We start from the raw sequence: 27,452 nt of genomic DNA, 5'->3' as shown, positions 1-27,452 counted from the left end.
TTGCCTGACCTTTTGGTTCAGCGAAGAAACATCAGGGGCTGCCATGTGCTGAGTCAGAGTGTGGGCCTCTCTGCCCCAGGATTGCCATTCCCTGCTGCCCTAGCCTTCTGGTTGGGGGTGCTGTACTGTTTCCACGCAGAACAGCTGCTCTAGCCCCTCACTTAGTCTTGTGGAACATTATGTTCCGTGCACCTGAGTATCTCTGGATGGATTTCAGCTTCCCCCTCCCTAGATCCACTGACACGGGCTGCTAGAAAGAAGGCCTGTGATCTTGGCTTGGATAAGCACGGGGACAACATTTTTGGCTGTGATTGGCCTGAGTCTGTAGCACACCCAGACTCAGAATCTCTCATACCTTGCTGTGGACATTCTCCCATGTCATCCCATCCCAAGAACCTGTCACTTTCCCACCTCTGAGCTGGCACACTTTGTAACTCTTGTCCCTCCATCTGTTCATTCTTCCTTCTGGATTTTTTTTTGTGGTGAGAAGGGCAGTTCAGATTACGCTCTGTTGCTAGTTCTCCTCCTTCGACCTACAGCCAGAATGGAAACGGCAGGATGCTCTTTGGAAGATGCAGGATATTCACGGGAAGGGATCAGTAGAAGTTCTGAACTGTGCCCGTGTCTGAAATCGCGCTGCGGGGTTGCTGCAGTGACTTGCTGCCTTGTGCCTGTGCAGGGGAAGCTTTGTCCAGCCAGCCTCTGTTTTTGCAATGGCTGCCATGAAAAGGATGCTAGTAGTCCTCTTAGAGGGGATTCAGGACTCGGATATTGAACTTGGTGAGCACGAGGAAGCGCTGGGATTGTTGAACGCTAGAAACTGTCCTCATCGTGTTGTGATCGCAAAACTGCATTGTCCTGCAGGCTTAGCTCGCAGAAAAAGCCAGATATATTTCTAGGCTCAATATTTGGGGGGTGGGGGGTTACAGGATGGATGAGACACAGAAACGAGCATAATGGTTTAGAGACCATAAATTACTAATTTTTAATACAAATTAACAAAATTCACTACGAAGGTTGCTCATTAGGTGCCTACGAAGAGGCCACCGCCTAATCCCGGAGCGTTTTAAGGGTGGTCTCGCGCTGCGTCTGTCGCGGGCAGACGAACGGGGGGGGGGCGCTCCTGCCCCCTCGCTCCGCGTTCTCTCCTTTCCATTTACTCCGCTTATACGGCCGCCCGCCCGCCTCAGACCAGCGACGTTTTCTTCCCAGCCTCACCGCCCTTCGGTTGGCCGGTCCGGGCCTTCGCTTTAGCCCGCCCCCCAGAAGAGGGCCTCCCGCGGCCATTCCTGGCGCCCAGCCGCAGAGGGCGCCCGGGCAGAGGCGGGCCTCGCGGGGCAGCCCAGCCGGGCGAGGGCGGCTTTTCGGCTCTGCTCGGGCGCTGCCTCCGGGGTCCCCGGGCGAACTGCACCTGCCGCTCTGGGGGCCGCCGGAGGGCTCGGCTTTCTCGGGGGCTCGGCGCCCTCCCTCCTGGTGAGCTTCTCTAAGGCCGGGCGGCTCCTCCCGCTGGAGCCAGAGCCGGGGCGAGGGGCAGCGGGCCCTCCTTCGGCAGCCCGACCAGGCCCAGGGGGCTTCCCGACACGCCCTCGGGAGGCCCGCGGCGCCCGCGCTTCGGCCCCGCCGGGGAGGGAGGGTCGGCCGGGGTCGCGGGCCTGCCCGGAAGGGGGCGGGGCGCCTTCCCGCCAGCGAGGAGGGGAGCCACGTGGCCGCCTGCCTGCTGCTCATTGGCTGCGGCCTCGGAGGCGGCGCGCGGGACTTGAGTTTGGCGCCGGCGGCGGTTGCCACGGCGACGGAGGGGCCCGGCCAATCGAGCGGCGCGGCAGGAGCGTGCGCCCTGCGGCGGGATGGCGGGCGGCGGTGACGGGTGCTGGGCCCTGTGGCGGGCGGAGAACGACCGGCTGGCGCGGCGCTGGCGGAAGGTGCGCGGCGGGGGGCGGCGGCGGCGGCGGCGGGGGGGGGGCCTTGGCGGGGCTAAGGCGCGCTCTCGTGCTTTTCTCGCAGGGGACGCGCCCTCCCGGCCCGGGATCCCGCCTCGGTTTCGCGGAGCTGCTGCGGAGGATTCAAGGTAGCGGCAAGGGGGGCCGGGGGCCGCGGGGAGGGGGCGCCGCGCGGGGCTGCGGGGCCGGGGTCCCGGGAGCCTCCTCGAAGCGCTCCGCTGTCCGCCTCCGCAGGGCTGCCCGCCGCGCTGCCGAGCCTGCCCCTGGAGCTGGCCGTCCTCTGCAACGCCCTGCCCTTCGAGATGCGCCCGTCCGGCGGCTGCGCGCAGCGCGCCTCGGCCTGGATCGAGCGGGGGCTCCGGCGCGGTAAGCGGGAGGGCCGGCTGGGGCTGGGGCTGGGGCTGGGGCTGCGGCCCTCGGGGGCGGGCGGGGCCGGGTCGGGGGCGCTTCGGCCCCCGCCTGGGAGGAGGCCAGGCCAGGCCATGCCGACGCCCCTCCGCTCCCCGGCAGTGCTGGAGGCGTGCGCCGCGCCCGACGAGGGACTCGACCCCGCGCGTCTCTGGCCGAGCGTGCTGCAGCGCGACGCGCCCGAGGAGCTGCGGGCGCCTTTGCATCGGCTGGCCGCTCTGCAGGGGGCCTCGTGGCTGGCCGCCGGGCAGCTGGAGAGAGCCGGGCGGCTCTGGCGGCTCCTTACCGACGCCCAGGTGAGGGCCGCGGGCCGCCTCTGCCCAAGCCTCCCTCGCTGGGGCTGCCTTTGCTCCGGGGAGGCCGGGATGGTGGGAGCTTTACGCTGGAGGAGCGTTCCCGAGAAGGGTGGCCTCGCCGGCCCTGGATGGCAGCTGAGCGGAGGGGCGAGGCGGGCCGAGTCCCGATGCCCCGTGGCCTTCCCTGTCACTGCCACCGATGGGCGTGGGCGATAAAGCGTGGTGGTGGTGGTGGTGGTTCTGCAGCCTTTGCCTTCCTAGCCTCATAGCAAAAGCCCTTAGGAACAGTCAGCTTGGGTCTCTGGCAAAAGCACGCTGTCCTTTTCCTAGTATCTGCCGTAGGAAGGGACAGAGAGAGCAGCAGGTAAGAGGGCATGCCGAGAAGGACGAGAAAAATAACGGGGCCCCTCTCTCATTCCATGCTTCTGTGGTTCCGCTCGTCAGAGTAAGCTAATTGATCATAATTTGTGATGGGCATTGCTCTCTGTCTCTCTTCCTCTCTCACCATCTTCACAGCTCAGCGGGACTGTTTGGGGTGGTTGATAAATCTTCCTCTGCCCTGGCACTCTTGACTTGGAATTCTTTGCTCTTTTGATTTCAGATCCCAGAGTCTCCTTGTGTTGGTTGTGACAGTGAGCTCCTTTCACTGCTACAGATGTGGCATCCACGTGAAATGGGAGAGTCTGATCCCTTGGTGGTACAAACCATCACAGATTTGAAAGAGATTCTCTGGACTTCAGCTGCCTTCTTGCAAGGCAAGTGTGAGGTCCCCCTTTCTCTGCAGGCTTTGCCCTTTGAACCTTCACCTTTGCCCTTACCATTCCTTTTGCCAGTAGCACTTCCATAGATTTCAGAGGCAGAGTAGTTCTCTTTGAATTAAGCGAGACAGAGATCTCAGTGTACGACAGCACATTAAATTAAATCAAATTAGACTTTGACGTCTGTTTACCTATTCCAGGTGTTCAGGAGCTGGAAGCTGACAACTTCCATGGTGCCCTTACCTTCCTCCAAGCAGCTGCATCTGGGCTATGTTCTAAGCGGGTCCTTGCCCAAATCTTTACCTTAATGGGAAGCTGCAACCAGAAAATAGTAAGGTTATATTATGTGCTCTACAGAAATGTGTGTAAAATGAAAACAAATCTAGACAAGAGGATCATCATATATAAGGATTGGAAGGGACCTTGGAGATCAGCTAGAGCAACCCCCTTGCCCAGTGCAAGAATTCATTGCTACACCATCCCTGACAGGTGTCCATCCAGGGTACTTCCAGCAGAAGTAGCATTTTCCAAGGTGGTCTGTGACACTGCTGAACAGCTCTTGCAGTTAGAATAATTTTCCTGATGGCCAGTCAAATTGGCTCCCTCGTAATATAAAGCCACTGCTTCTTGTTCCATCTTCTGAAAAAGTTTGGCCTGTTTTCTGCATGACGGCCCTTCAGATCTTCGAAGACAGTTATTGTCTCTCCCTGCTAAACAGACCCCAGTGCTTCCAAGAGATCTTCATGCAGCAAGTTTCTCCTTCTAGGCTTCTTACAATCTTGTTGCCCTTTTCTGGACATGGTCCAGTTTGTCAGTGTCCTCCTTGAAATGCGCCCAGGACTGGATGCAGTATGCTAGGTGTAGCCTGACCCACATAGAATGGAGGAGAACAACTTCTCCTGACGCTGATGCTGTTTTATTTATGTTATTTACTCAATTTATTAGCCACCCATCTCCTTTTATCCCAGTGATTCTGGGTGTTAAAAGTTAAAAAACAATAAATAGATTAAAAAGTACTTTTAAAAAACCCACGCTTCTTGAGAAGCTGAGGATCGATTTGCTGTACCGCTCTGTTGGCTTGTGTTCAGCTTTTCATCCACCAAGACACCAGATCCTTTTTGTATGACTGGTGACCCATCTGGCATCTCTCAACTCAAGGCGTAAACGGCCTTTATCCTGTCCAAGTCTAGAACTTTGTCTACACTGAAGTTCATATTGCTAGTTTTTGTCATTATACCAGCTTACGATCTCCCCGTTTCTTTGAGTTGTCCACTTCCAAAGCATTTGATAAAATATCCAAAAGGCGAAATGTGAAACTATTAGACGCACAGAGAACGATATAAATATTTTGAACAGTACAGGGCCTGGAATCAAACCCTGCAAATATGCCATTTGGCTTCTCCTTCCGCCTTCATCTGGAGCCATTCATACGCACTTATTGGCTATAACTGTTCCACCAGCTCTCTACGCATCTAATGGTTTCACGCTTTGCCTTTTTTTCTTTAGGATTTCATGGATATTTTATCAAACGCTTTGCTGAAGTCATAGTATGTCCACCACAACACCAGCTGGTCGCACTATGAAAACACATCAACTTAGTTCGGCACGCAATGTGTTTTCAATGGCTGCTGTCAAGTGATGTTTTGCTTTTCTAAATGCTCACACGCTGCTTAATAATCCGGTCAAGAGTTTTGCCCAGGATTGCTATGAAGCTGACTGGTCGGTAATTACCTAGGTCCGCCTTTTCTTCCTTTTTGAAAATGGGAGCAATATTTGCCCTCCTCCAGCTGTGTGGAACCATGCCTCTATACCACCACTCAGGCTCCAGGATTATATCCATGATATTAGCCCTTCGAGGTAGTCCAGACGAGAAGCGCAGCCAGGAGCGTCAGCACTGTCTTTATCGTAAGGTCACGTTAAACAGAATCTTGCAGGACTGGGGGGGCCCCTTCTGAAAAGCTTCCCGTGCTTTTCCCCCACCTGCGGACTGAGCCGCCTCTTACCAGGTCTCCCGAGGCCGTTCCCACATGCCCTCACACGCAGGCTCCTTCGGGACTCTTGAATGTAATTAGTCCTGTTCACGGTAGCCTGGCACTCTCCAACCGTCTTGTTCTTTCCTTGGGCTGCCGGTCCCTCGTTGTGGCAATTGTTAGATCCGTTTGAACTCAGTTCCCCTTTGGGGAGAAGATCAGAGCAAGGATGGGGGACCTCTGTCCTCTCCCTGTCACCGGTAACCTTCCTGCCTGCCCGCCCTTCTCTTTTTTTCCTTTTTACTGTCATATCCACGAACCTTTTTGGTTGCTTTTAGCTTCGCTCACAAGCCTCAGTTCCTTTCACACTTCAGCCTTTCTGACTTTCTTTCTGCAGATATTAGCTTCCTGCCAGTGCAGCTTTACACATGTCAACTCTTAGTTCTTTCGAGCGTTTGCTGTGCAGCCCCTTTTTATTCCAACTGGAATGGTATGTGATTGTATCTCCAGTATCTTGTACTTGAGAAATTCACAGTGCATCTGCATTTTGCTTGACCCAAGATTTATTTCCATGTTATCTCAGTACTTTTTTTGAGCTTGTTGAAATTGGCTGTCCTGAAAACTAGCGTGCGTTGTAGCTGTGCTCCAGTTTCTCTTTCTGAAGAAAAATTCTGAACTGTAAGATATGTAGGGTTCCCGCTGCTTTTACCTTTTCACCCAGATGTTCCCTGTTAGTCAAGGACAGATCAAGGAATGGTGATCCCCTTGTCTTTTCAACAACCTTCTGGAAATTGAAACTGCTAACAAGATCTCAGGAATTATTGGGACCTTGCAACAGATGTCTGGGTGGTTCAGATCTCCCTTTATTACTATGTCTCGCCTCTGTGTGATCTGATCCAAGAGGGCATTTTCTGGATTGGTGGTTTGTAATACATGTTGTGTCCCCTCCCTTTTATTCTTGGCCAGATGCTCTTGGCCAGATGTCCTGGTCCAATTCCTGGGTCGCAATACGCACATGCCCTTTCCCCACATAGTGCCCTCCTCCTGCCCTTTTGTCTCACCTCTTCTTTCCGAATAAGTTGTGCCCTTCAATCCATGTGTTCCACTTGTGAGCATGGTCCCACAATAAGAAATAGCTGAACTGCACTGGCCTTCCCCCATTAAAGCTTCTAGTTCTTCCTGTTTGTTCCTTGTTCTTGGAGTGTTTCTACAGAGATCCTGGAACCCTTGGCTATGGCCCAACTGAGTTCAGAACAGTTCGGTGCGATCTCTCCAGAAATCTTTCGAGCTCAAAACATTCAAAACATTCAGCATTCTGAGACACTGACTGCCAAGCCCATTTTATCCCAGCCTAATGTGTTACTGAACCCAAGTAGTGTAGGTGCTCTGCATTGAGAAGCAGATCTTCAGTTCTCAGATCAATGTAGTCCTCTCTGTGAATAGACTGATGTGCATCTTTTGGATCTCCAGGGCAAGCCACAAACAGCACTGCAGCATCTGAAACGAGCACTGGAGGTGGACTTCACCTTCCTCCCAGCCTTGTACCAAGCAGCTCTGTTGTACCATCAACTGGGGCTCTTGGAGGCTGAGCTGGATGCCCTGCTGCTGCTTTATCAGGTGTGTCGAAAGAGGGCTGGGCTGCCTGTATGATCCAGCAGTGGGCCCTCTGGCTTCTCTCCCCAGGGAGGGGAGAACCGCCTGCTCTGCTCTCTTTCCCGGAAAGCTTGAGGTGTGCGCGTGGTCAGGCTGGGGAGAGCAAAGAAGGCTATCGCAAACGTTAGTAGGGTGTTTTATCATTTTAACGCTCCAAGGTGCCCAGAGTCTGCCAGAACCGGTGACGTATGTTGCATTCTTATAATAAAATCGATGAAACAAGAATGGCGGTAGGAACGTGCCAGGGTTTGGCAGTATAATATCGCTTTACCTGAGCAGGGCCCAAGCTCACTGCAGAGTCCTGCATTTTTCCTTCATCACACCTCTTCTCTTCCCAGGCTCTAGATGGTCCTCCATGGGTAACCCCCGAGTCCCACGACCCCCCTTTCCTCATCCGAACAGAGTTCCTTACCCGTGGATGCCGTCCGGCTGCTTTCCTCGTCCCAAGCTGCCCATCAGGAGTGAAATACCTGCTGGCGCAGAGATGTCTGCAGGCGGAGAGGTGAGTGCCCTGCTTCCTGCTTAGCACGGCTCCTTCCTCCCAGACACCTGAGGTTGGGCTGGGCTGGAATGGCTGGCCCCAATTTCTCAAGAGAAAACTTTTTCTTCCATGTCTGAGATGACCTGAGAAACAGTAGCCCTGGGAGGCCGGATGGGAGGAAACTGGCCCCAGCCCACGAACGCCTGGGAGGAGCAGGGACCCGTGGGCTGAAGCGCTGCAGCCATGGAGGTGACGTCTGTGGGTGGGTTGTCTCTTTTGTGCAGGGCAGCTGCGGCAGCGGAACATTACCTGGACCTTCTGGCTCTCTCGCAGGAAGGGCCTCTTCCCCAGGTGCGTGGTTTGCAGCTGTTTCCTCTACAGACCCTTCCTCGTTCTGACTATTTGTTTGAATGCCTCACGGGGATAGAGTTTGAACGGGTTAGCAAAATGCCGCTCCAGCGAAACCGCCCAAGGTGATCCTGTCCCCCTCTTCCATGTGTGGGCGTTGCAGGAGGAGAGCCATGTTAGTTGGGCGGTGCCTTTTCTGACTAGCGAGTTCTATGAAAAGGCCTAAGTTCTCATGAGCCACAGTTGATGCCCTCTAATAAAACGTGTTAGTCAGAAAAGGGCTATCGGACTCCTTCTGAACGTTTTCCCGCATGTAGGGTGATTTAAAAAATGTGTCCGTGACCTCTGAAGTCTCCAAAAAAAGATAAGTGTGGTCAGGCAGCGTTATTATTACATATAAATACACCTAGTAATAAGTAAATAATAAAGCAACACATATTACTCCCCATGCCTAGATGTTGCCCATTGAAGGGGGGGTTTGACTCTCCTTCCCGGGGATTCCTGTGCTCTTAAACAGAACCCTTGCCCGGACTGGCAAGACCTGACGTGCGTTGCGTAGGTTCTGGATTGGAAAGGGGAGAGGCAGCGAAAAGCTATCTGAGTTTGTTGGCAGAAAACGCAGGGGTAGAAATGAATCCTGCTGCTTAGGCGTCGGGTGCAGGGCTGCTTTTGCTGAAATGACTCTCCTCGTTTGGTAACCTGGAGCACTGTGTGAGAGAGGAAGAGCGCCCTTGACTTGTTCCTTTTCACAGTCTTGCAGCCAGTTTCTCTTTTCCTCTAATCGCCCGAGGTGCTCCTCTCACAACTGAAAGCACTCAGGTCCTCCTTAGCGCTGCCTGCCCTCTTCTGCACCACCTCCCGGATTGTATCTGCTCAGAGCTGGGCGGCCACCCCGGTACCCAGGATGCAGACCCAGCTGCCTTGTGGATTCGCAGGGAGGCATCTTGGCTCCTTTCCCAATGATCCCACAGCCACATTCCAGATGGATGCTTCCGCTGAGCTCTTCTTCCCGTTCCCCAAATCTTCCTTGGTGGCCCTTTTGTTGCCTGGGCTGAAGAAGCGTGGAACGGAGGGAGGCTGCAGCTCAGCGAAGGTCAAGGGCTTTGCCTCCGCTGTGATCTCTGCCATCTTCCGGTCAGGCTGTGGGGCACCAGGTCGGATTTAGGAGAAGGCAGTTGTCTCTGTTCTCATCTCCCTCTGAATTCTGCTTCTTGGAGCAGGACTCATTTTGAGTAGACTTGTGGGGGGGCTTTTTCCTCTCTCCAGGTGTCTCAGTGTAGCGAGCTGACCATGCCCAGGACTCCAGAGGTGTTTCTGGAAGCGGCCTCTGCTCTGGAGGAGGCGGGCAGGCACCAAGAAGCCATCATGGTGTGCGAGGAGGTGGTCTCCCGAACAAGCAAACTGATCCCAGCGAGGCTGCGCATCGTGCTGGGCTTGAGTTCCGAAGAGAAGGCCACAGGGGTGAAGAGACCCTCCTTGGCAAAATCTCCTGCTATCATCCTGAAACAGCAGCGAGAGAGCCTGCGCTGTGTCCTGTGGCGAGCAGCTGCCCATTTGATACAGGGCTGGGCAAGAGCCAGGCTGGAAGAAACGAAGGAAGCCATAAGCAGCTTTAGCAGGTAACTGAACTCGAATCCGATGTGGGACCAGCAGTCAGTGATCCCTTCTGCACTGGGAGATCTAGAGGGGAGAGGCTGATTGGGTACAGCAGCCTCATTTCACGGAGTCAGGAACACTGAGTATCCAGGCACATGCCTTGAAGGATCAGGGCACGTACAGAGGTTCCAAGTTCCACATTTTGAATACACTTTCCTCCATTTGCTTCTGCTGGCTCTGCACGCGTTGTTTATGGCTAAGAGCTGGGGGAATACTGAAGGTTTCATTCCAACCTCTAACCTCCTTTTGAAAGCTCTGAGAAGTAGAACATTCTATTTTAAAAAGAAGAGGGGAGAAATCCACTGGTTTTCTGTCCACGCCAAAAGGAAGCTCATAGCCCGTTCCTGGGTAGCAGCTTAGGGCTTCATCAGCAAAATAGGTTTTTCTGCTCCTTTGTCCCTTCTTCTAGCAGCACAGAAATGATTGCGCTTTGATCCTTCCCCAACAGGTGTCTTAATGATCTCCTGAGAGTCCATTTGGTCAGCACAGGTATGGACAGAGACCTTCATTGCCTGTTTCTGCCTCCTCCTTTACACGGTTTCCTGGGCTCCTACATGCCCTTTCCAGGGGAAATGGTCTTCTGTTCATCTGAATCATGGGATTGGAAGGGGGCCGATTTAGGTGATCCAGGCCGTGAGTGCACATGCATGCACACATGCGCACACTGCTCATTATAAGAGTCCAAAGTAAAGCTTCCAGGTAGATGTCTGCCTAGCTCCCATTTGGGCCCACCCAAATAGGCAACCTTCCATCTCTGGTTCCATTATTGAACTGCTGTTAGGAAGGGGTTTTCCCACCACTGACTTGGAATCTGCCTTCTCGTTGCTTAAATTCACGTTCTGTGTTGGGCACTCTGGGAAAATGGAGGAAATGTCTTGGCTTTCCTGTTTGATACCTTTTCGTGTATAGGTATTCCTCAGTTTACAGTGGCAGTTAAGACCAGAATTGCCATCGCTAAGCAACACAGGCATAAAGCATGATGTCATGTGACTGTGCTGCTTAGTGATGGCAGTCCCAGTTGCCGACATTAAGCGAGGACCTCATGTGACTCTGACTTCCAACTTCCTGCTGGCTTCCCCATTGACTTTGCTTGCGGGAAGCCAGCAGGGAACGTCGGAAATTGTGATCATGTGACCATGGAGACTCTGCGACAGCCAGAACCCCGAGGACTGGTTATAGCTACCACTCCTTCAGCACCATCCTAAGTTTGAATGGTGGCTGTATCTGAAGGGTGTTGGCATGTCCCTCCTCCATCTCATCTTCTCAAGGCTAAGCGTGCCCACCTCCTTCGGTCTGTCTTCAAGGGGTTTATTTCAGCTCCCCTCAGCTTTGTTGCCTTTCTCTGAACCTGTTCCAGTTTCTCTGGATCCTTCTTAAAGTTGATGCCCAGAATCAGACTTGGTACCCAAGATGGGATCCGACCAAAGCAGAAATCAGTGGAATGGTTCCTTCCTTCCATTACGCACCCCCCTTCTGGGGGCCTGGCTTTGCCTTTGGAACACCTTCCTCTCCAGATAAGGAGCACCCCCAACTGCCTATTTTTAGGCAGTTAAAAACCTCTTTTATTCTGCAGAGTGTTTGGATGCTGACGGTATTGGGCTGCCTTAACTAGTTCATTGTCTATAGTTTTTAATTGCTGCATTTTTATTGTATGTGCTGCAAACTGGTTTGAGTCCTTTGGGCAATGGGTGGTCTATAAATAATTGTATAAATTTAAAAAATGAGGAAACAAAAAAAGCCCTACAGCCATGATTTCACTAGGTTTCCTGTCAGAGAGGAGGAAGAAAGCTTTCCTCTGGAATTTACAACCAGATCAGGTGAACTGATCCTTAACATATTTTTAAAAAGTCTGCTTGTCTCTTTGTACATAGGTAAAGTAGCAAAGAAACAGGCCATAAAAAGGTAGTGATAAAAACAATCTCCAGTTTATAAAGTTTGGGAAATCTTGCTCTAACCTGGTAAGATTGTTTTGAGTTTTATTTCTGTCATCCAGATATTAGCTTATCCCACCTAATTTTTTGTTAGCTGCAAATTTGATAAATCCCTACTTCATCTAAGTTACTAAAATATTGAAGCGTAGAGGACCCAGGAGCAATCCTTGTGACCCTCCACTTGATACCTCTCTCCAATCTGATGAGCTATTGATGACCGATCTTTCTCAAACAGTTGTTAAGTCAAGCTCCATTATGCCCACAGCATTTCCGCAATGTATCAAAGGGCTGCACAATCAGAACTGCGATGAAGTTAGTCTGACAAAATTTATTCCTAACAAATCCATGCTGACTTTTGAAAATTACCACTTGATTGTCATGAGGGTTCCAGATTGCTCTTTGGAACCTCCCCAGTATCAGCGTCAGACTGGCCGGCCTGCAGGTCATGCATTTATGTCTTCTGTTTGTGAGCCACCCTTCATGGCTGTATAAAGCACGCAGCACAGTCCCCTGACTCTTCCTTGCTTCCCTTCTTTCAGCGAGGGACACTAGTTCTACCAGATTGCCGACTAGCGGACAGCTGGTTCCTTCTCACGTGGCGTAGGATGCCGCTTATCCAGGGCTGGAGACGTGGACTCCCTCAAAGTGAAGAAGGGTCTAACTAGGCAGTCGAGAGGGTTCTGCTTCCCGCCCTTTTCACCTGGGCAATATGTTCCTGTTTCTGAGCTCTGCTGTTGTGTGGCTTCCTTTGGGAGCTAGCTGTCCGTGCAAAACTGAAGAATTGGCCTTGTTTTGGTTGATTGTTCCCCCCCATAGTTGGGGGGTCCATAGGCGAGGATCGTTGTGTTATTTGTCTGCCAGGCAGCTGCAGAACTGAACAGGAGAAAGAGCAAATGGCCCTACCCGAAGCAGAGCTGCTCTCCCAAATCAGACTCCTGGCCTTGACAGGAAGAGGGATACGGTTTCTGGAGCTGGGGAGGTTCAAGGAAGCCTTGATGGATTTTCAGTACAGCTTGCACATCTCTCCAGGTACCTCCAGCATGAAATTCCTGGACTGAAATGTTAGCCATAGCCTGGCCAATATTGGTGTGGGTGGGCAAGCAGAACACACTACGCAGATTAGGCATTTGTACAGTACGTATGCTGGGGGACTTGGTAAAGGCCCCAGAATTTGGATTAGTGCAAGATGATATGGACCCTTTTTGCACAGGGAGGGTGGAAAAGGCCATAGACAAGGTAGGCGTGAGGATGAGGTGAGACTGTTAGCAAACAGGTTGGTTGTGATCACATCTCTTCCTTTTCGTCTTACAGACAGCTGCACAGCTACCTTGTACTTACTGCACACCCTCTGGAAACTTGACCGGAAGCAGGAGGTAGTTGCACGCTGGCCAGAGCTCCACTCAGATGCTGGCCCGATGGAGGAAGACACAGGAAGGTCTGTGCGTTGGGTTAAGCGTTGTCCTGGATGTCCCTGCTGGTGGCAAATGTAGGCAAGCACCACGTGTGAAGGTCCCAGCCAGATGTTCTGTCTCCCCACCTAAATGGCACCCAGTTTTGGTCTAGCTCTGGCTCTGGGCTGCGACTAAGCAGAACAAACCCTTCATTTCTGCTAGGATTCTCTGCTGTTGGGACTGGTGGCCCAGACAAGGAAACAATGGAAAAAAAATGCTTTATTTATTTATTATTAGATTTTTATTCTACGTACGTATACTCAACTCAAGACAGCGAACGTACCTAATACTCCTTCCTCCTCCTCTTTCCCCCACAACAACAGTCCTGTGAGGTGGGTTGAGTTGTGAGAGAGCAACTGGCCCAAAGTCACCCAGCCGGCTTTCACGCCTAAGGGAGGCCAGGAACTCACTGTCTCTTGGTGCCTAGGCCAGCACCTTGACCACTACTACACTAAACCCCTGACCCTCTTTGGAAAGTCCTAGTGCTGCCACCCCCCCCCCCCGCCTTAATTCTAATAGAGAATCTCTATAGCTTAGGGTTGAGCTGTTGGGTTCTTGGTGTTCCCTGAGCTTGCTCGTTTTCCTGCAGGCGCCTCATGGCCAGGCTTGGTAACATCATCAGTGTGAGGGAATGTGGGGTTTGCTGCCTGTTCACACGCAGCAGTTTGCCCTGCCAGGTTTGGTGGTGGTTCCTTGATTAGGGTTTACTGCCTGTTCCCTGTTTAACTGGTGCTGCTTCCCGTTTATCCGAGTGACAGCTGCTGGAGAGCGTGTCTTCTAGGCCGTTGGTTTCCTTCCTAGACATCAAAACGTATCTTTTAAGCGGTACGAAAATGGGGTTCATCTCTCTGTGTCTACTGATGGCTGATTTGTCTGAATGCCAAGCTTCCAGGAATTCCCTAGCATTTTTGGATTTAGTTTGGTCTAAGATGTTAACAGCTTCCCAGTTGAAACTGTGGTTGATTCTATGTGTTGTGAGATGAAGAAGTTTTTGTCACGTGTTCTGACTGCATCCTGAAAGGAAGAGCCCCCCCACCTCCCGTGAAGAAAGGGCTTTATTCTCTTCTCTCAGGCTTGGGCCGTGCGCAGCAGAAGACGGGGTACAAGCGTGCTGAGCTTCCCTGGTCCTCACAGCCGCCTGATTACTTTTATCCTCCCCCCACCCCCTGTTCTGTGTTTCAGATCTTTCCCGTTATACCTGCAGTCATGTGTGAAACAGATGGAGTTTCCTCACAAGGAATCCTTTGCCAACGATATAAAAAGCTATCTCAGGGAAAACGGCCAGGCGCTTTAGCGCTGCAGTGGTTTCTCTTCTTTTCCCTTGCCAACTTTCCTTTTAGCTCCCTTTCTAAATGGGGTGGGTCTCCAGAATTCATTTTTGCTTGTGGGAAGAAGCAGCTTTCTGTTTTGAGTTCCTGGGGGCAGGGAGTGGGAGATGTGACTTTTTTTTAATGGCAGGAGAGGGTGTGCGTGGCAGAAGCCCTACATTGTTTGCTCCCACGTAAATATCTGCAAGAGAGTTCTGTCTCATGAAACTTGCTTGTATGAGTCAGGAGGACTTTACACGGATCTGGAAGTGGATAAGAGACCCAGGCACAGGTCCAGAGAACATGGCTGCACTCGGTAATGGAGGAGGCAGGAAAAGGTCTCTTGAAATCCTCAACATGCAGCAGTTAAGAGAAACATCCATCGTTTCGAGAGCCTCTACTTCAGTTGCCAGAGTATGGATAAGGAGGAATTACACATAGGTATCATGGAAATCTGCTGAGATGAGAGTCATGATTGAAATGTGGAGCTCAGCCAAAATGACTTGTTCTAAAGAAGTAAGGCCCAGCACATTGCAAAACAGAGTTTTGGATGTAAAGAAACAATATGCCTGAATATGGAAGTGCTGCTGAGACCATTTGGGAAAGATTAAAAGGAATTAGAAACAAAATTATACTGTTGTGAGAGCTGACTGTAGCCCCCTTCACCCAGGCAGAGGATGCAGATAATTCCTTTCTAAATCAACTCTCGGGACGGCAGGCTGTAGTGGTAATGAGAGTCTTCAGTTATCCCAGTATTTGCTGGAAAATTGAGAGTAGAGATCCAGCAGATTTCTCATCTCTCTTGGTAACCGGTGAATGGAACATAAGCACCACACTCCTTACATCCAGCCAAAGCCTATCTGAAAGTTGTTTTCCTCCCAGCCCCCCCCCCCACACCTCTGGGGACGTAAGCATGAGATGCAATCACCTCTTCCCTCCCCAGGCCTGCAACTAGTATATGGGAGCAGTCTGCCCCCAGCCTGGAGATAACATTGAAGTCTCCCAAATTATTGGTCTTGATAGACCTCTGTGATTTATTTAACCCACTATTAAAGTCATCCAAATCAGTGGCCACCATGCCTTATGGTAATGATGTGTAAAGAAGTGCTTTTATCTGTCCTAAATTTCTTTTTATTTCGCTACATGGGTGATCCCATGTTCTCCCTATCTGCTTTCTGCATGCAATGCATGATTTTCTATTTATACACTTTGATCACATCTCCTCAGTCTCCTTTTTTCTAAGCAACAACCTGGCAAAAGCAGCAGATGGCAGCATCTAACTGATCTTGGAAAAGCTAAGGATTAAATCCAGGTAATACTTAGATGAAAAATGACTAGGAATCCTAGGGTTATAAGGTAAACTGGGAAGTAAAAAAAACCCTGGGCAGCAAGGAAGGGCCAGCAGGAAGCCCATATGCCTAGAAGGAAGAAAGGGCAAACCATTTTTGTATACTTGTTTTCATTGAATTTCTCCAACACCCTCTTAAAATCATTCAAGCTATTGGCCATCAGTATGTCTTTGATTACATGTGATCAAGTCAGTGTTGACTCTTTCTTACCACCTAAGATAAACCTCCAGAATGGTTTGACTCCAACCTGAAGGATGTCTTCCAGTGGTGTAGCCACTGCCATTGTAATCAAGTTCATCTGCTGGTTGTCCTTTTTTCCCTTCCATCTTTCCCAGCATTATGGACCTTTCATGGAAGCTGGTTATTTGCATAATGTGTCCAAAATATAATTTAACCTTGATCATTTGTGTCTTGAGGGAGAACTCTGGATTGGTTTGTTGGAAGATCCATTTTTTTATGTTCTTGGCTATCCATGGTATTCTCGGGAGTCTTCTTCAACCTCAACGTTCGAAAGCGTCAATACTTACCTATCTTCTTTGAAGTCCAATTTCTGCTTCCATAGAGGATTGCAGGAAACATCATGGCTTGCACAATTCTGATCTTTGTAGGCATAGGCATGTGGCATTTGAATATCTGCTGCTCTGCCAAGTGCTAGTCTCTGGCATATTTCTTGACTGCTTGCTCCTTTACTGGTGATGGTTGAGCCTAAAAAGCAAAAGCCACCCGCCACTTCAGTGTCTTCATTGTCAATTCTAAGGCTGGTTGCTTTCTGTGTTGTCATTAATTTGGTCATCTTTATATAGATAGCAATCCATAAACCACAGTGAAGCTTATTCCAAGACAAACTTTCTCAAGAGCCTCTGGTGGGGGGAACTTTGTCAAAGGCTTGATGGCATTCCAAGAATGCAGTATCAAGAGGGCCGACTCCATTCATACACCAGATCCCAAAGGTTGACGAAGCAGGATTTTCTTCTGCAGAATCCATGCTGATTTTCTCCCAGAAAAGTTCATTCCTCTATGTGCTTAATGATCTTTTCCTTTGGTTACCATTTCTACCCATTTATCTGGTATAGACATTAACCTAACTTGACTAGAGTTTCCCAGGCCTCCCTGAATCCCATTTTAAAAATTAACCGTGGAAGAGATCGTGAGCCTTTCCTTTGCTGAATGCTGAGCAGAGGCTGATGGTCATCTGGTGGGGATGCTATTTTAGTGAATTCCTGTACTGGATTTGACAACATGGTTTCCAAATCCATTTGAACCCTCCAACTTTGTAATTCTGTAAATATTAAGAATTTCCTGGTGGTAAGAGCTGTTACGCAGTGGGACGGTCTACCTAGAAGAGTGGTGTACTTACAGAGGGGTTCAGGATGGCCCCGATAGGGATTATTTAGAGGATTCTTCGTTGGAGATTTGAATTCAGCAGGACCCCTTGCTAAAGGATGCTAAAGTGCGAAAAGAATGCCAAGTAAATAGCAGTGGCCTGTTGAGAAAGAAAAGTGCTCATAATACCATCTTGGATGCAGAAGCCAAGCCAGTTCTCAATGAATGCTGACGTTCAAGAGTGGAGAGAAGAGAAGCAGGAAGTTCCTTTTGTCTCTTAAACACAGAGACCCATTTAACCCACAGTGGGCCAAGGCAGGGACAGAGGCAGGGTGAGACCCTTCCCCTCATCTCTTGCTCACCATTGGCTGTGATGCTCAAGAGGCTCATAGGTGCAAAGAGATGGTGCAGCTGCTGCCACTTTCATGGAGTGGTGGGTTGGGTTGGGGAAAACATCTGTTTCATCTCTTTAAATCTGACTCTTGCTTGGAAAAAAACAGAGAACTCAGAGAATAGAAATGGAAAGTATTCGGTTGTCGTCTTGCCTGGTGAAATAATTTGTGGGGAAATTCCAGCCAGCAGCAAGCCAAGCCGATCTGACAGGAAAAGCAAACATCCCCTTTTTCTGCATCCAGATGCTGCTTATCTTGCTGCCCTTCTCCACAATCCTTGTTACTTTGCATCTAAATTGAAGAAGGAGGCAGCAGAGATGGTCCGGAAGGGCACACAGAGGTCCCCTCCAAGCAAACTGAAACAAGGTGAAAATCAAGCCATAGTTATAAAGAGACTGAGCCCAAAACATACAGAAAAGAAAAACAATTTAATTTGCGGGCCTGTTTCTTATTCCTAATGCATTTCAGAAGCGGAGAGCAGGCTTTCCCAAAACTGGTAAATAATAGTGGGAATCACTCTCCTGAAGCAAAGGTCAAACTGGGCCCCTGCTTGGTAGCTGTCCTGTAAGGAGCAAAATCAAGCGGGTGGCTTCAAGGAGGCATGGCGAAGGCAGCAGCTCGGGTGCTGGCTGGGGAGTTCCGGGAGTTGGCATCCGCATGTCTTAAAAGTGGTTGTGATTGAGGAGCACAGCTGTAGATCAGGCACTCCGTTCAGGGGAAGGAAAAGAGAATCTTGAGGGCAGAAGAGAGCCCATTTGGACCCATCAAGAAGACCCTATAAAAAGCTAGAGAACGTGTTCAACGGCTGGGCTGAACTTCAGGATCTATTACGGGATAGCGGGTAACAACTGGGGGAGGACTTTGGCATCAGTACCTGCAAAGTAGCTGGGAAAACTCCACCTGTAGTAAAGAACAAAAGTGATAATGGCCTGGTGCTAAGACCTACAGGTGTGCAGGGTAGAGGACTGAAAAATTAATCCCCCAAAGTTGAGCTTGCTGGGGTTTCCATTATTGGCTGCCGTAATGAACTCTTTGCACAAAAACACTTTTGTAGAAAAAAAATTATTCTGGATACAGCATACTAAAATTAACCATCAAGAATTGTTAGAAGAATGCACACACAAGATGCTTCAGGCCTACATTTGTTAGGGAAAAATAATAGGATCAAAGAATTAGGAATGATCTCACAGGTCATCTAGTCTGACCTGGCTGAATGCTGCCCTGGGCCTCTAAGGGTGGCACAGCAACCATGGCAGGCTGAATGTTGCCCTTTCTGGAGAATGCAAGCCGGGGGGGGGGGGGCGATAAGCCCACCAAATTATCTTAATACAAGAAACAAATCTGGGAGTGAAAATACAGCCCAGTTGAGCCTCTTCCATTATAAGGATGGAGTTAATCCAATTGCCTTTCTGGCCATGCCTGACCAGCGTTCAGACAGAGATGGTGAAATGGAGCAGTCTTATCCATGGAAGCACTATTAAGTAGAAGCCAAAATGTTTCCCTTGGGATAGTCTCAAAGGGAGTTGTCCAAGGCCACATGTCAGCCTTTGTACTGTGCACGGTCAGAAAATATCTTCATTTAGTAATTGGATTAAGTGCATAGTGTGAACCCAGCCAAATTGTAGTCACTTCTCTGGTGATCTCATTTTGACTTAATGGGAGCAATTATAATTTTTTTCTAGGCAGAAATCCTGGAGGAACTGCGGTGGTTTCACAAGCGGCATGACTGTCGCAAAGGGTGGGTGGAGTGGTGATTTCATCTCATTAACCACTTGAAAAAGTTAATGGGTGACTTACTTCCTTCCAATCTTCCTCTGAGCAGTGATTCTTTGCCTTTTGTATCTTAAGTCCCTCCCTGCTAGAAACCAGAAGCCCATATTTTCTGAGAACGTGTATGTTTGCAGGAATCCTTCTCTTATATTGGGATTTCGAAGGGCCTTAAAACCTGGTTCTTCGACGCCCCTTCCTTCCCTCCCGTTCCCCTCTGCCATCCTTGCCTCTCTGTCTTGTGCCGTGTTTTCTGTTTTCCATGTTGTTCTTGGTTTCTTAAATGTTTTAACAACTCTAAACCACCCAGAGTGGGAGTCAGGCAGCATATAAATTTAATCCATTATTATTATCATCATTATTATGCAATCATTTACGGTCTGCTTTAAAGATCAACGTTTCGGTGACTTACCCTGGGCCCTGCCAGGACAGCTTCTGAGACTTAGTGGTAGCGTTTATTTTTGCACTGCCATATCCCCAGTGGACTCCTGGTGCTCATAGTGTGTGGCCGCCAACTGAGAAGCATTGCTGTAAAGGGTTTATGCGACTTTCTTAACATGTATTTGAATTTTGCTCATTTTAAAGAGCGAATGCCTTAGCTCACCAGAGCTTGCTTTGCACAGTATTTGGTCATCAGCTCCTGAAAGTGCTCAGAGCTGCCTTGGACTCACGCCTCCTTAACCCCCTTCGTATAGGCCCGGTATCATCTCAGGGGTGCTGACGCAACGGCAAGACCCCCCCTTCCCCCATCTGCTCACGGGAGCAGCGGAATCAGCCATCAGTCCTGAAGCTGTGCCCAAATGATAGGAGGCTCCTGACTGCCCTCTCTGGTGCCATCAGCAAAATCCTCTTCCTGCATTGCAGAGGAATTTCCAAGAAAAGGGCACCTTTTGCATGGCTTCCGACTCCCATATCTTTACCCTGCAGGTATCCTGCTGCTTCCTGGCGATAACCAGAAAGCGCAACGGGGCAAGAACAGCATCAGATCATTCAGGCTGAGGCAGGTACAATGGGGAGAAATGACATCAGTCGCTGGTTCCAGGGGAGCCGGGTCCTCCTGCTCACAGCACCTTCCCGAAACAGGTTTGTTGGATAAGCTGGTTAGCCAAGCAGACTTGGTTAGCCGAGTCAGTGCTGAGTTTGGGACCACGCTCAGCCCCCTGGCCTGGCTGTTTCTCCTGCAGAGCTTGAGACTTGTGGAGGCAACTGGAAACCCTGCATGCTGTAGAAACTAGCTTGTGTCAGTAGAAAGAGGAACCATTTCTTGGGACAGAATAATCTCCACATGCAATTAATGGTGGGCTGATGGTCTAATCACAACTTCAGATTCAGAAATGGAAGACTTGAATGTTGTTTTGGTGTGTTTTAGTGAGTTACAGATACTCATCATTTTGTAAATCCTGATGTTAGAGAAAATAAAACAATCACATTGAATTTGAACACTGCTTTCAAAAACAGCAAACGATTTGGCTAAATAGGCTACATTCAGATGGATTATTTATGATAAATTCAATGCTTTAAAAGCAAATGTTTCGCCATAGGTAATTTGTACCATCCATGATATTCCTTTATTTTCCTAAAATACGTTTTCAGGAATCTGGAGGTTCTTTTGAGGAAACTCTCCCCTTGTTGGTTTGTCCAGAAAGCTTCCGCTGTCAGACAAGGAGGTTTTAATTGTCCACATGCAGGCTTAATATCGTGATGTATCTTATTTGTATCTTGTATGTATCTTGGATTCAGCACGCAGTATTTATGGCTTCTATAAAATGAAGGGCCTTAGGGCTCCACTGTCTGGGGATACAGAATTTATCCTCTCTCAGTATCAGCTACCGGACAGGAAGGACGTGCAACATCTCGCCAGATCCAACTTGACCATTATGATCGTGACAATGAGCAATGAGGGGGTTCAGATTTCAAAATAGCACTCTTTATGCTGGAAAACATAAAAGATTTAAATTTAACATTTATGGTTGCACAGCAGCTTCTGCAGGCCCTGGGTGAAGCGGGTTATCTGGCCCCTTCCAGTCAGGATTCCAGCATTGCCATGTTGGAGGATCTCTGGCGGGAGCGGGATGGGGGAGCGCATCTGTCCTGGGTCGCCTTGACCTCTCGGCGGCCTTCGATGCCGTCAACCGTGGCGTTCTTCTGGATCGGCTCCGTGGGTTGGGAGCGGGCGGCGCTGTATTGTCCTGCTTCTCCCCCTCCCTCCCTCCCTCCCTGGCCAGTTTCAGTCAGCGTAGATTGGGGGCGAGAGGCCCTGCCCTCGGCCCCTACTATGTGGGGTTCCACAGGGTCCGGTACTCTCTCCACGAAGCCACTGGGTGGGATCATTCGTTGCCATGGGTGGGGTAGCATCAGTATATATCTCCCCACGCCCTCCCCGGTGAACTAAGCAATGCTGTTGATGTCCTGTCCCGGTGCCTGGAGGCTGCGGGGCCCGGATGGGGAACAACAGGCTTCAGCTCAACCCTGGCAAGGCTGAGTGGCTGTGGGCTTTGGGGCCAACTGGAACTTTACCACCTTTGGTACTGGATGGAGTAGCACTCCCCCAGAGTTCCTCTAGACTCATGACCCCCGCTCAAGGAGCAGGTGGCAGTCGTGGCTAGGAGGGCCTTTGCACGGCTTTGCGCTGTGCGCCAGTTGCGCCCGTTCCTGGACCATGAGACTCTACGCAGAGTTACTCATGCCCTGGCCACCTCCACAGTGGATTACTGTAACACGCTCTACGTGAGGCTGCCCTTGAAGAACCCCTGGAAGCTTCAGTTGATGCAGAGTGCGGCTGTGCAGAGAGTTATGGGCACCCCTAGGTTGGCGCGTGTTATACCTCTGCTCCGTGAGCTGCCTTGGCTGCCAGTCTGCTTCCAGGTGCAATTCAAGGTGCTGGTTTCAACCTTTAAAGGCATGGGACCCGGTTATCTGAGGGACCGCCTCTTCCCAATCACATCTACCCGCCCCATCAGGTTCAGCAGGAGAGGCATGTTGTGGGGCCCGTCTGCTGGGGAGTTCCATCGGATGGGATCCAGGCGGCGGGCCTTTTCTGCTGTGGCTCCTGCCGTCCGGAACATCTCCCCCGCTTCCCCGAGGCGAGGTTAGCCCCATCCATGTTAGCCTTCTGGAAGGCCCTTAAAATGTGGCTTTGCCAGCAACCTTGGGGGTCCCACAGGGAGCCTGCAAGGTAGTTATACTATGCTAGGTAACTCTTATTCTCCCGCAATTTTGGTTTTCTTATATTTTTATTTGTATTCATGTTTCAGTGTTTTAAAATCATCATATTGCTTTTAACTGTTGTTGTGTTTGTACGCTGCCCAGAGTCAGTTTTGTGAGATGGGTGGCTATATAAATTTGCTAAATAAATAAATAAATTGTGCCTTCTCTGTTGCGGCCCCCACCCTTTGGAGCAGCCTCCCCCCAGAGATCAGGACGGTGCCCTCCCTCCTGGGCTTCTAGAAAGCTCTGAAAACCCAGCTTTGGTCCCGGGCCTGAGGTCAATGTTCGTGATTTGTTCCATGGCCCGTTTTGTTCTGTTGTTTTTGCTGTCCATTAGATTATTTTAGACTGAGCTGTCTATGTGATTCAGTGTTTTTAGATGTTTTTTATGTTTTCTCTAGTTTTGTACGCTGCCCAGAGTCCGCTGGAGCTGGGCGGCCAATAAATTTAAATAAAGAATTAATAAAAATAGGAGCAGATGATGTTCTTTACTATTTGAAGAGGTGCAACATGATTTGCTAAAGAGTGCAGCGTGTTCCTTTGATGGAGCAGTTTCCCCTCATCTATACGGATCACCACTATCTCCCTGAGTTTCCACACGGCTGTAAGAACAGTTGGAAGACATGAAATTTGAGCCTGTCCCTGGTGCATGATACCACTTTCATTTATCTCTTTATTTCCAGTTAGAACACCTTTCAGTATCTAGAGATGGGCCTGTAGCCGTTGTGCTTCAGAACCCTTTTCCTTAAAAAATATTTAACAAAATCTCAACAAAGTAAGAAGCTTACAATTATTATTTATAAGTTGTTAAAATTTACTCTTGGTTGTTCAAGACCATAAGGAGACCAGAAATAGGGTTAGGGAAATTGGAGTGTCTAAGACATCCATTAATATTTCATTGTTCTTATGCAAAACCTATATACAAGTCAAGAAGCCACAATATGGACAGAACATAGCAAAACAGATTGGCTTCAGGTTGGAAAAGGAGTACAAGGCTATATACGCTTCCCTTATTTATTCAACCTATATGCGGAATATATATTAAGGGAAGCTGGACTGGAAGAAGATGAGTGTGGATTTAAAATTGGAGGAAGAAACATCAATAACCTCCGCTGTGCTGATGACACCACTCAAACAGCCAGAAATTCAAAGGATCTGCAAAGTCTACTAATAAAAGTCAAGGAGTGCAGTGAAAAAATGGGACTAAAATTAAATATAAAGACCAAACTAATGACAACAGGTACAATAACCAACCTTAAAATTGACAGTGAAGATATTGAAGTGGTGGATGGCTTCTGCCTTTTAAGATCAACCATCAACAGTAAAGGAAAAAGCAGTCAAGAAACACACTGCAGACTAGCACTCGGTAGAGCAGCCGTGAAGGCCTTGGAAAAGATATTCCGATGCTGCAATGTGTCTGTACCTACGAAGGTCGGAATAGTACAAGCAATGGTATCCTCTGTGATACTTTATGGAAGCAAAAGTGGGATTTTGAAGAAGCAGGATAGGAAGAGTACTGACACTTTTGAACTTTGATGTTGGAGAATACCGTGGACAACCAAGAAAACAATGGATCACTGAACAACCCAGAGTTCTCACCCAAGACACAAATAACCAGGCTCAAATTATCCCGCTTCAGACACATTATGCAAAGACCCAGCTTTCTGAAGAAGGTTCTGATATTGGGAAAGATGGAAGGAAAAAGAGGATGCCCAGTATCAAAGTGGATGGACTTCTTAAAAAGGAGCAAGACAGGGATGCCCACTGTCTCCCCTCGTTTGATTCTTGAAATTCTGAACAGAGGTATAGGACAAGATGAGAGAATTGTGGGGGTAAAGATTAAAAAAAAAAACATGTTAAGGCTTTTGCAGATGACTCGGTGTTGGTTTTGGAAGATCCTTTAAAGGGAATTGAAACATTAATGGAAAAACTAAAAGAACTTGGTGCATTAGCAGGCTTTAAGATCAATAAACAGAAGATGAAGATGTTAACAAAAAACATCAAAATGGAAGATCAAACAGAATTGATGAATAATACAGGTTTTAAGATCGAGAAGAATGTAAAGTATCTGGGAATCACAATGACAAATATGAATTGTATCTTATTTCAAAATAACTATGTTAAGACATGGAACGAAGTTAAAGAAAATATGTTAAGATCGGAGAAACTACAGCTGTCATTGCTGGGGAGAATTTCTGTGATAAAAATGAATGTCCTGCCTAGAATTATTTTTTTTGTTTCAGACAATATCTGTTTTGACAACTGATGCACCATTTAAACAGTGGCAAAAGGATATATCTAAATTTGTGTGGCAGGGGAAAAAACATGAGTTAAATATAAGGTGTTACAAGATGCCAAGGAAAGAGGAGGGTTGGGTTTATCTGATTTGAAATTGTAGTTTGCAGCTTACTCTGGGTTTGGATGAAAGAGTGGGTGCTGCTGAGAAACAGAAGGCTTTTGGTGTTAGGAGGAGATGACCTGAGATTTGGGTGGCGTGAATATCTGTGGTGCGACAAAGTCAAGGTTAATGTGGATTTCAAAACCCCCGTTAGAGGTGCCATATTGAGAATATGGAACAGATACAAATCCAGGTTGTGTCGGAAAACATCTTTGTGGCCCTCAGCACGAGAGGCATTTTATAGATGAGAAATAATAGGCAAACACAGATGGCTAACTTATCGTGAGATACTAGAGTTTTGTCAGGGGGAATACAAAATAAAATCAAGAGAAGAACTGGTGGCAGAGGGACATAATTGCCAATGGTTTTCTTATTGTTAGAAAAATTTAAATTAGAGAAAAGAGTTTATGGTTTTGAACATTGTTAAGACTGAGTTTGAATTGGAATTAGATACAAATGATAAACACATAATTGCTAAAATGTATAAACTTCTACTGAAATTTGTAACAGAAGAAGAACAAGTGAAAGAATGTATGATAAAGTGGGCTAAAATTTTTGGTTATAATATACAGATGGAACAATGGGAAATTATGTGGTTGAAAGGATTGAAATTTACACTATGTTATAATGTTAAAGAGCATTTTTACAAAATGATGTTTCATTGGTATATGTCACCAAAGAAATTGTCTAGAACATGAAAAGGCACTTCAAATACATGCTGGGAATGTAAACAAGAAGGGACATTTCATCATGCTTGGTGGACATGTAAAAAAGCTAGAAAATTTTGGATTCAAATACATACACTGATTCAGAGGATTTTAAAGATTAATATACAATTGCGACTAGAGGTCTTTTTTGGGGGGCTGATGGACAAACAGTTGGAAAAAAGTAATGGAACTTTGGTTTTGTATATAACTGCAGTGAAATTATTGTATGCACAAATATGGAAAGATTTGGCCATACATACATACATACATACATACATACATACATACATACTACCTACAGTGGAGAAATGGTTGAAGATGATGGAACTTGCTGAGATGGCCAAATTAACTTATTTTATTAGAGAAAAGACAATATCTACATTTATTGCTGACTGGAAACCCCTTACAGACTTTTTGCAGAAAACAGAAAAAAATGTACTTATGGTTTTGATGATTAAACAGGATAGATTATAGAAAGGAGACCTGTTGTAACTTTAGAGAAAGAGATAAATTTATAATTGTACTTATAACTACCGTAAAGAAGATTAGAAGCCATTTCTTTGTATCTTTTCTTTTCTATTTTTCCTTTTTTCCCTCTTTTACTTTTTAGCTTTGTTTGATTTCTTTCTCTTTTCTCTTATTTTATATTAGTTTGTATTACTTTGTATCTTCCTTTTTAAAGCTTTTAATAAAATTGTAAAAAAAAACAAAGGGGATGGACTTAATTACTGTGGCGAGGGGTGCATTATAATCCATGTGGTTACTAAGATTCGACACTGACTTGATGGCACATTATCAATACTTCCATGCCAAAGTATTTTGGTATCCGTATGTTTCTGTAGATTAGTTCAATAGTTTACAATTGTGGCTATATAAGGGACTGTATATAATACTCGACCATGTGTAGACAAAGCATGACACAGAACCTGTTATGCAACCAGTTGATGTAATGATGACTCATTAATACACACAGCCATATCTGTCCGTCCCTTCTGTTCTTAATACATAATTCAAGTTAATTATCTACTTAACCAAGACTATTCCCCCGGACAGCCTTTTAGCTCCAAGCTGTAGAATCCCATCCTTCTGCTAGGGAGACCCTGCTGTTGTTTTAGCAGTAATCAGGGACATTTTGTTATTTGGGAATTTTTAATTGATAGACTCTCTGTTCTTTGGGAATTGCTGCTTACCCTGGGAAATTTTGGATGTTTTGATTCATGATCAGGGTTTTTAACTTGGCTGTGCTGATGATATGTACATCAATCAGTTCTGAGGACAATCAGCGTCAGGTGGCCTTCCTAGCATTTCATCTGGGATGCCCACTCATTGCCTAGCGCTGTGTACGGGGAAGGTGGGGCTGGTTGTGTTCCAACTTGGCCATCTTTCTCACTTCCCGTCCTGTTCCCCTCCACCTTCTGTCTCCAGAGCAATCAGGTTGCCCTGCTTTCCTTTGCCTTCAGCCTCAAGGCTTCATAGCTGAACTGCCGACTCCATGCCTGATCTTGTAGAGGACGGGATACGGCATTTGCATTCAATACTCCACTGAGCATTCATGGGCTCCAGGTCTTCCTGGTGGAGGGCACCGCGGCTTTATCAGTGCGTGCTCCCCTGCAAGTCTCCTGGAAGGCACTCCAGATTTCTCTTGCTGTTCCTTTACCCTACTCCGCAACCGCCATGCTTGGGCTGTTCGGGACTGTCTGCGCTATTCTTACGACTCACTACAGCGGAGAGTTTCTCACCGGCTCCAGGCCTGAGCCAGAGCTCAGCTTACGCCACCAGCGCTCGTGCTGGGAGCTCCCCAGTCACCCACCTTCCTCCCCCGCTGCTTTTGCTTCTGCCTCCTCTGGGGAAGGTGCCTCTCTGTTCCTCACTCCTCCAGGACCAGGCTTCCAGGTTCTGGGCTTCCAGAGACCTATCCACGACCCTGGAACCAGTTTCCTCCTTTCTACTGATTCTGCAACACGTCGATGGCCCTTAAAAGAACTTAACCCCTTTCTTCGCCTGGCGGAGGAGCGTGGCGCTTCCACCTCTTTAGCAGTTTCTAGTTAGTATCCATTTGTAATGAATGACAGACACGCTGCAGGCTGTTTCCTTGTGTTTTAGCGGCAAACGT

At 48.3% G+C, this 27,452-nt stretch overlaps 1 protein-coding gene across 5 annotated transcripts; it reads left to right on the top strand.

Moving 5' to 3' along the window:
- The first annotated feature begins 32 nt into the window (after window positions 1-32).
- FANCG (FA complementation group G) lies at window positions 33-26,139 on the top strand. 5 transcript variants are annotated; one of them, XM_088152898.1, is made up of 14 exons: window positions 33-780; window positions 2,002-2,065; window positions 2,172-2,303; window positions 2,448-2,641; window positions 3,243-3,396; window positions 3,600-3,730; window positions 6,840-6,986; window positions 7,361-7,524; window positions 7,788-7,854; window positions 9,118-9,470; window positions 9,956-9,996; window positions 12,300-12,467; window positions 12,750-12,873; window positions 14,072-17,463. In XM_088152898.1, exons 3-14 carry the CDS (start codon window positions 2,240-2,242, stop codon window positions 14,181-14,183), a joined length of 1,719 nt encoding a protein of 572 aa, XP_088009024.1. In that variant the 5' UTR covers window positions 33-780; window positions 2,002-2,065; window positions 2,172-2,239; the 3' UTR covers window positions 14,184-17,463. The 5 variants fall into 5 exon arrangements, with proteins under 5 accessions (XP_088009024.1, XP_088009022.1, XP_088009023.1 ...); XM_088152895.1 differs by lacking the exons at window positions 33-780; window positions 14,072-17,463 and adding exons at window positions 1,742-1,919; window positions 19,955-26,139; XM_088152894.1 differs by lacking the exon at window positions 33-780 and adding an exon at window positions 1,744-1,919.
- Window positions 26,140-27,452: the final 1,313 nt, after the last annotated feature.

The sequence above is a fragment of the Python bivittatus genome, unplaced genomic scaffold, assembly GCF_059951505.1.
Source record: "Python bivittatus isolate LINGU-HERP-01145 unplaced genomic scaffold, Pbiv_v1 ctg000570_np1212, whole genome shotgun sequence".
Classification (NCBI taxonomy): Eukaryota; Metazoa; Chordata; class Lepidosauria; order Squamata; family Pythonidae; genus Python; species Python bivittatus.
Note: the sequence above shows the minus strand (reverse complement) of the source record. Positions and strands in the feature narration are given on the sequence as shown.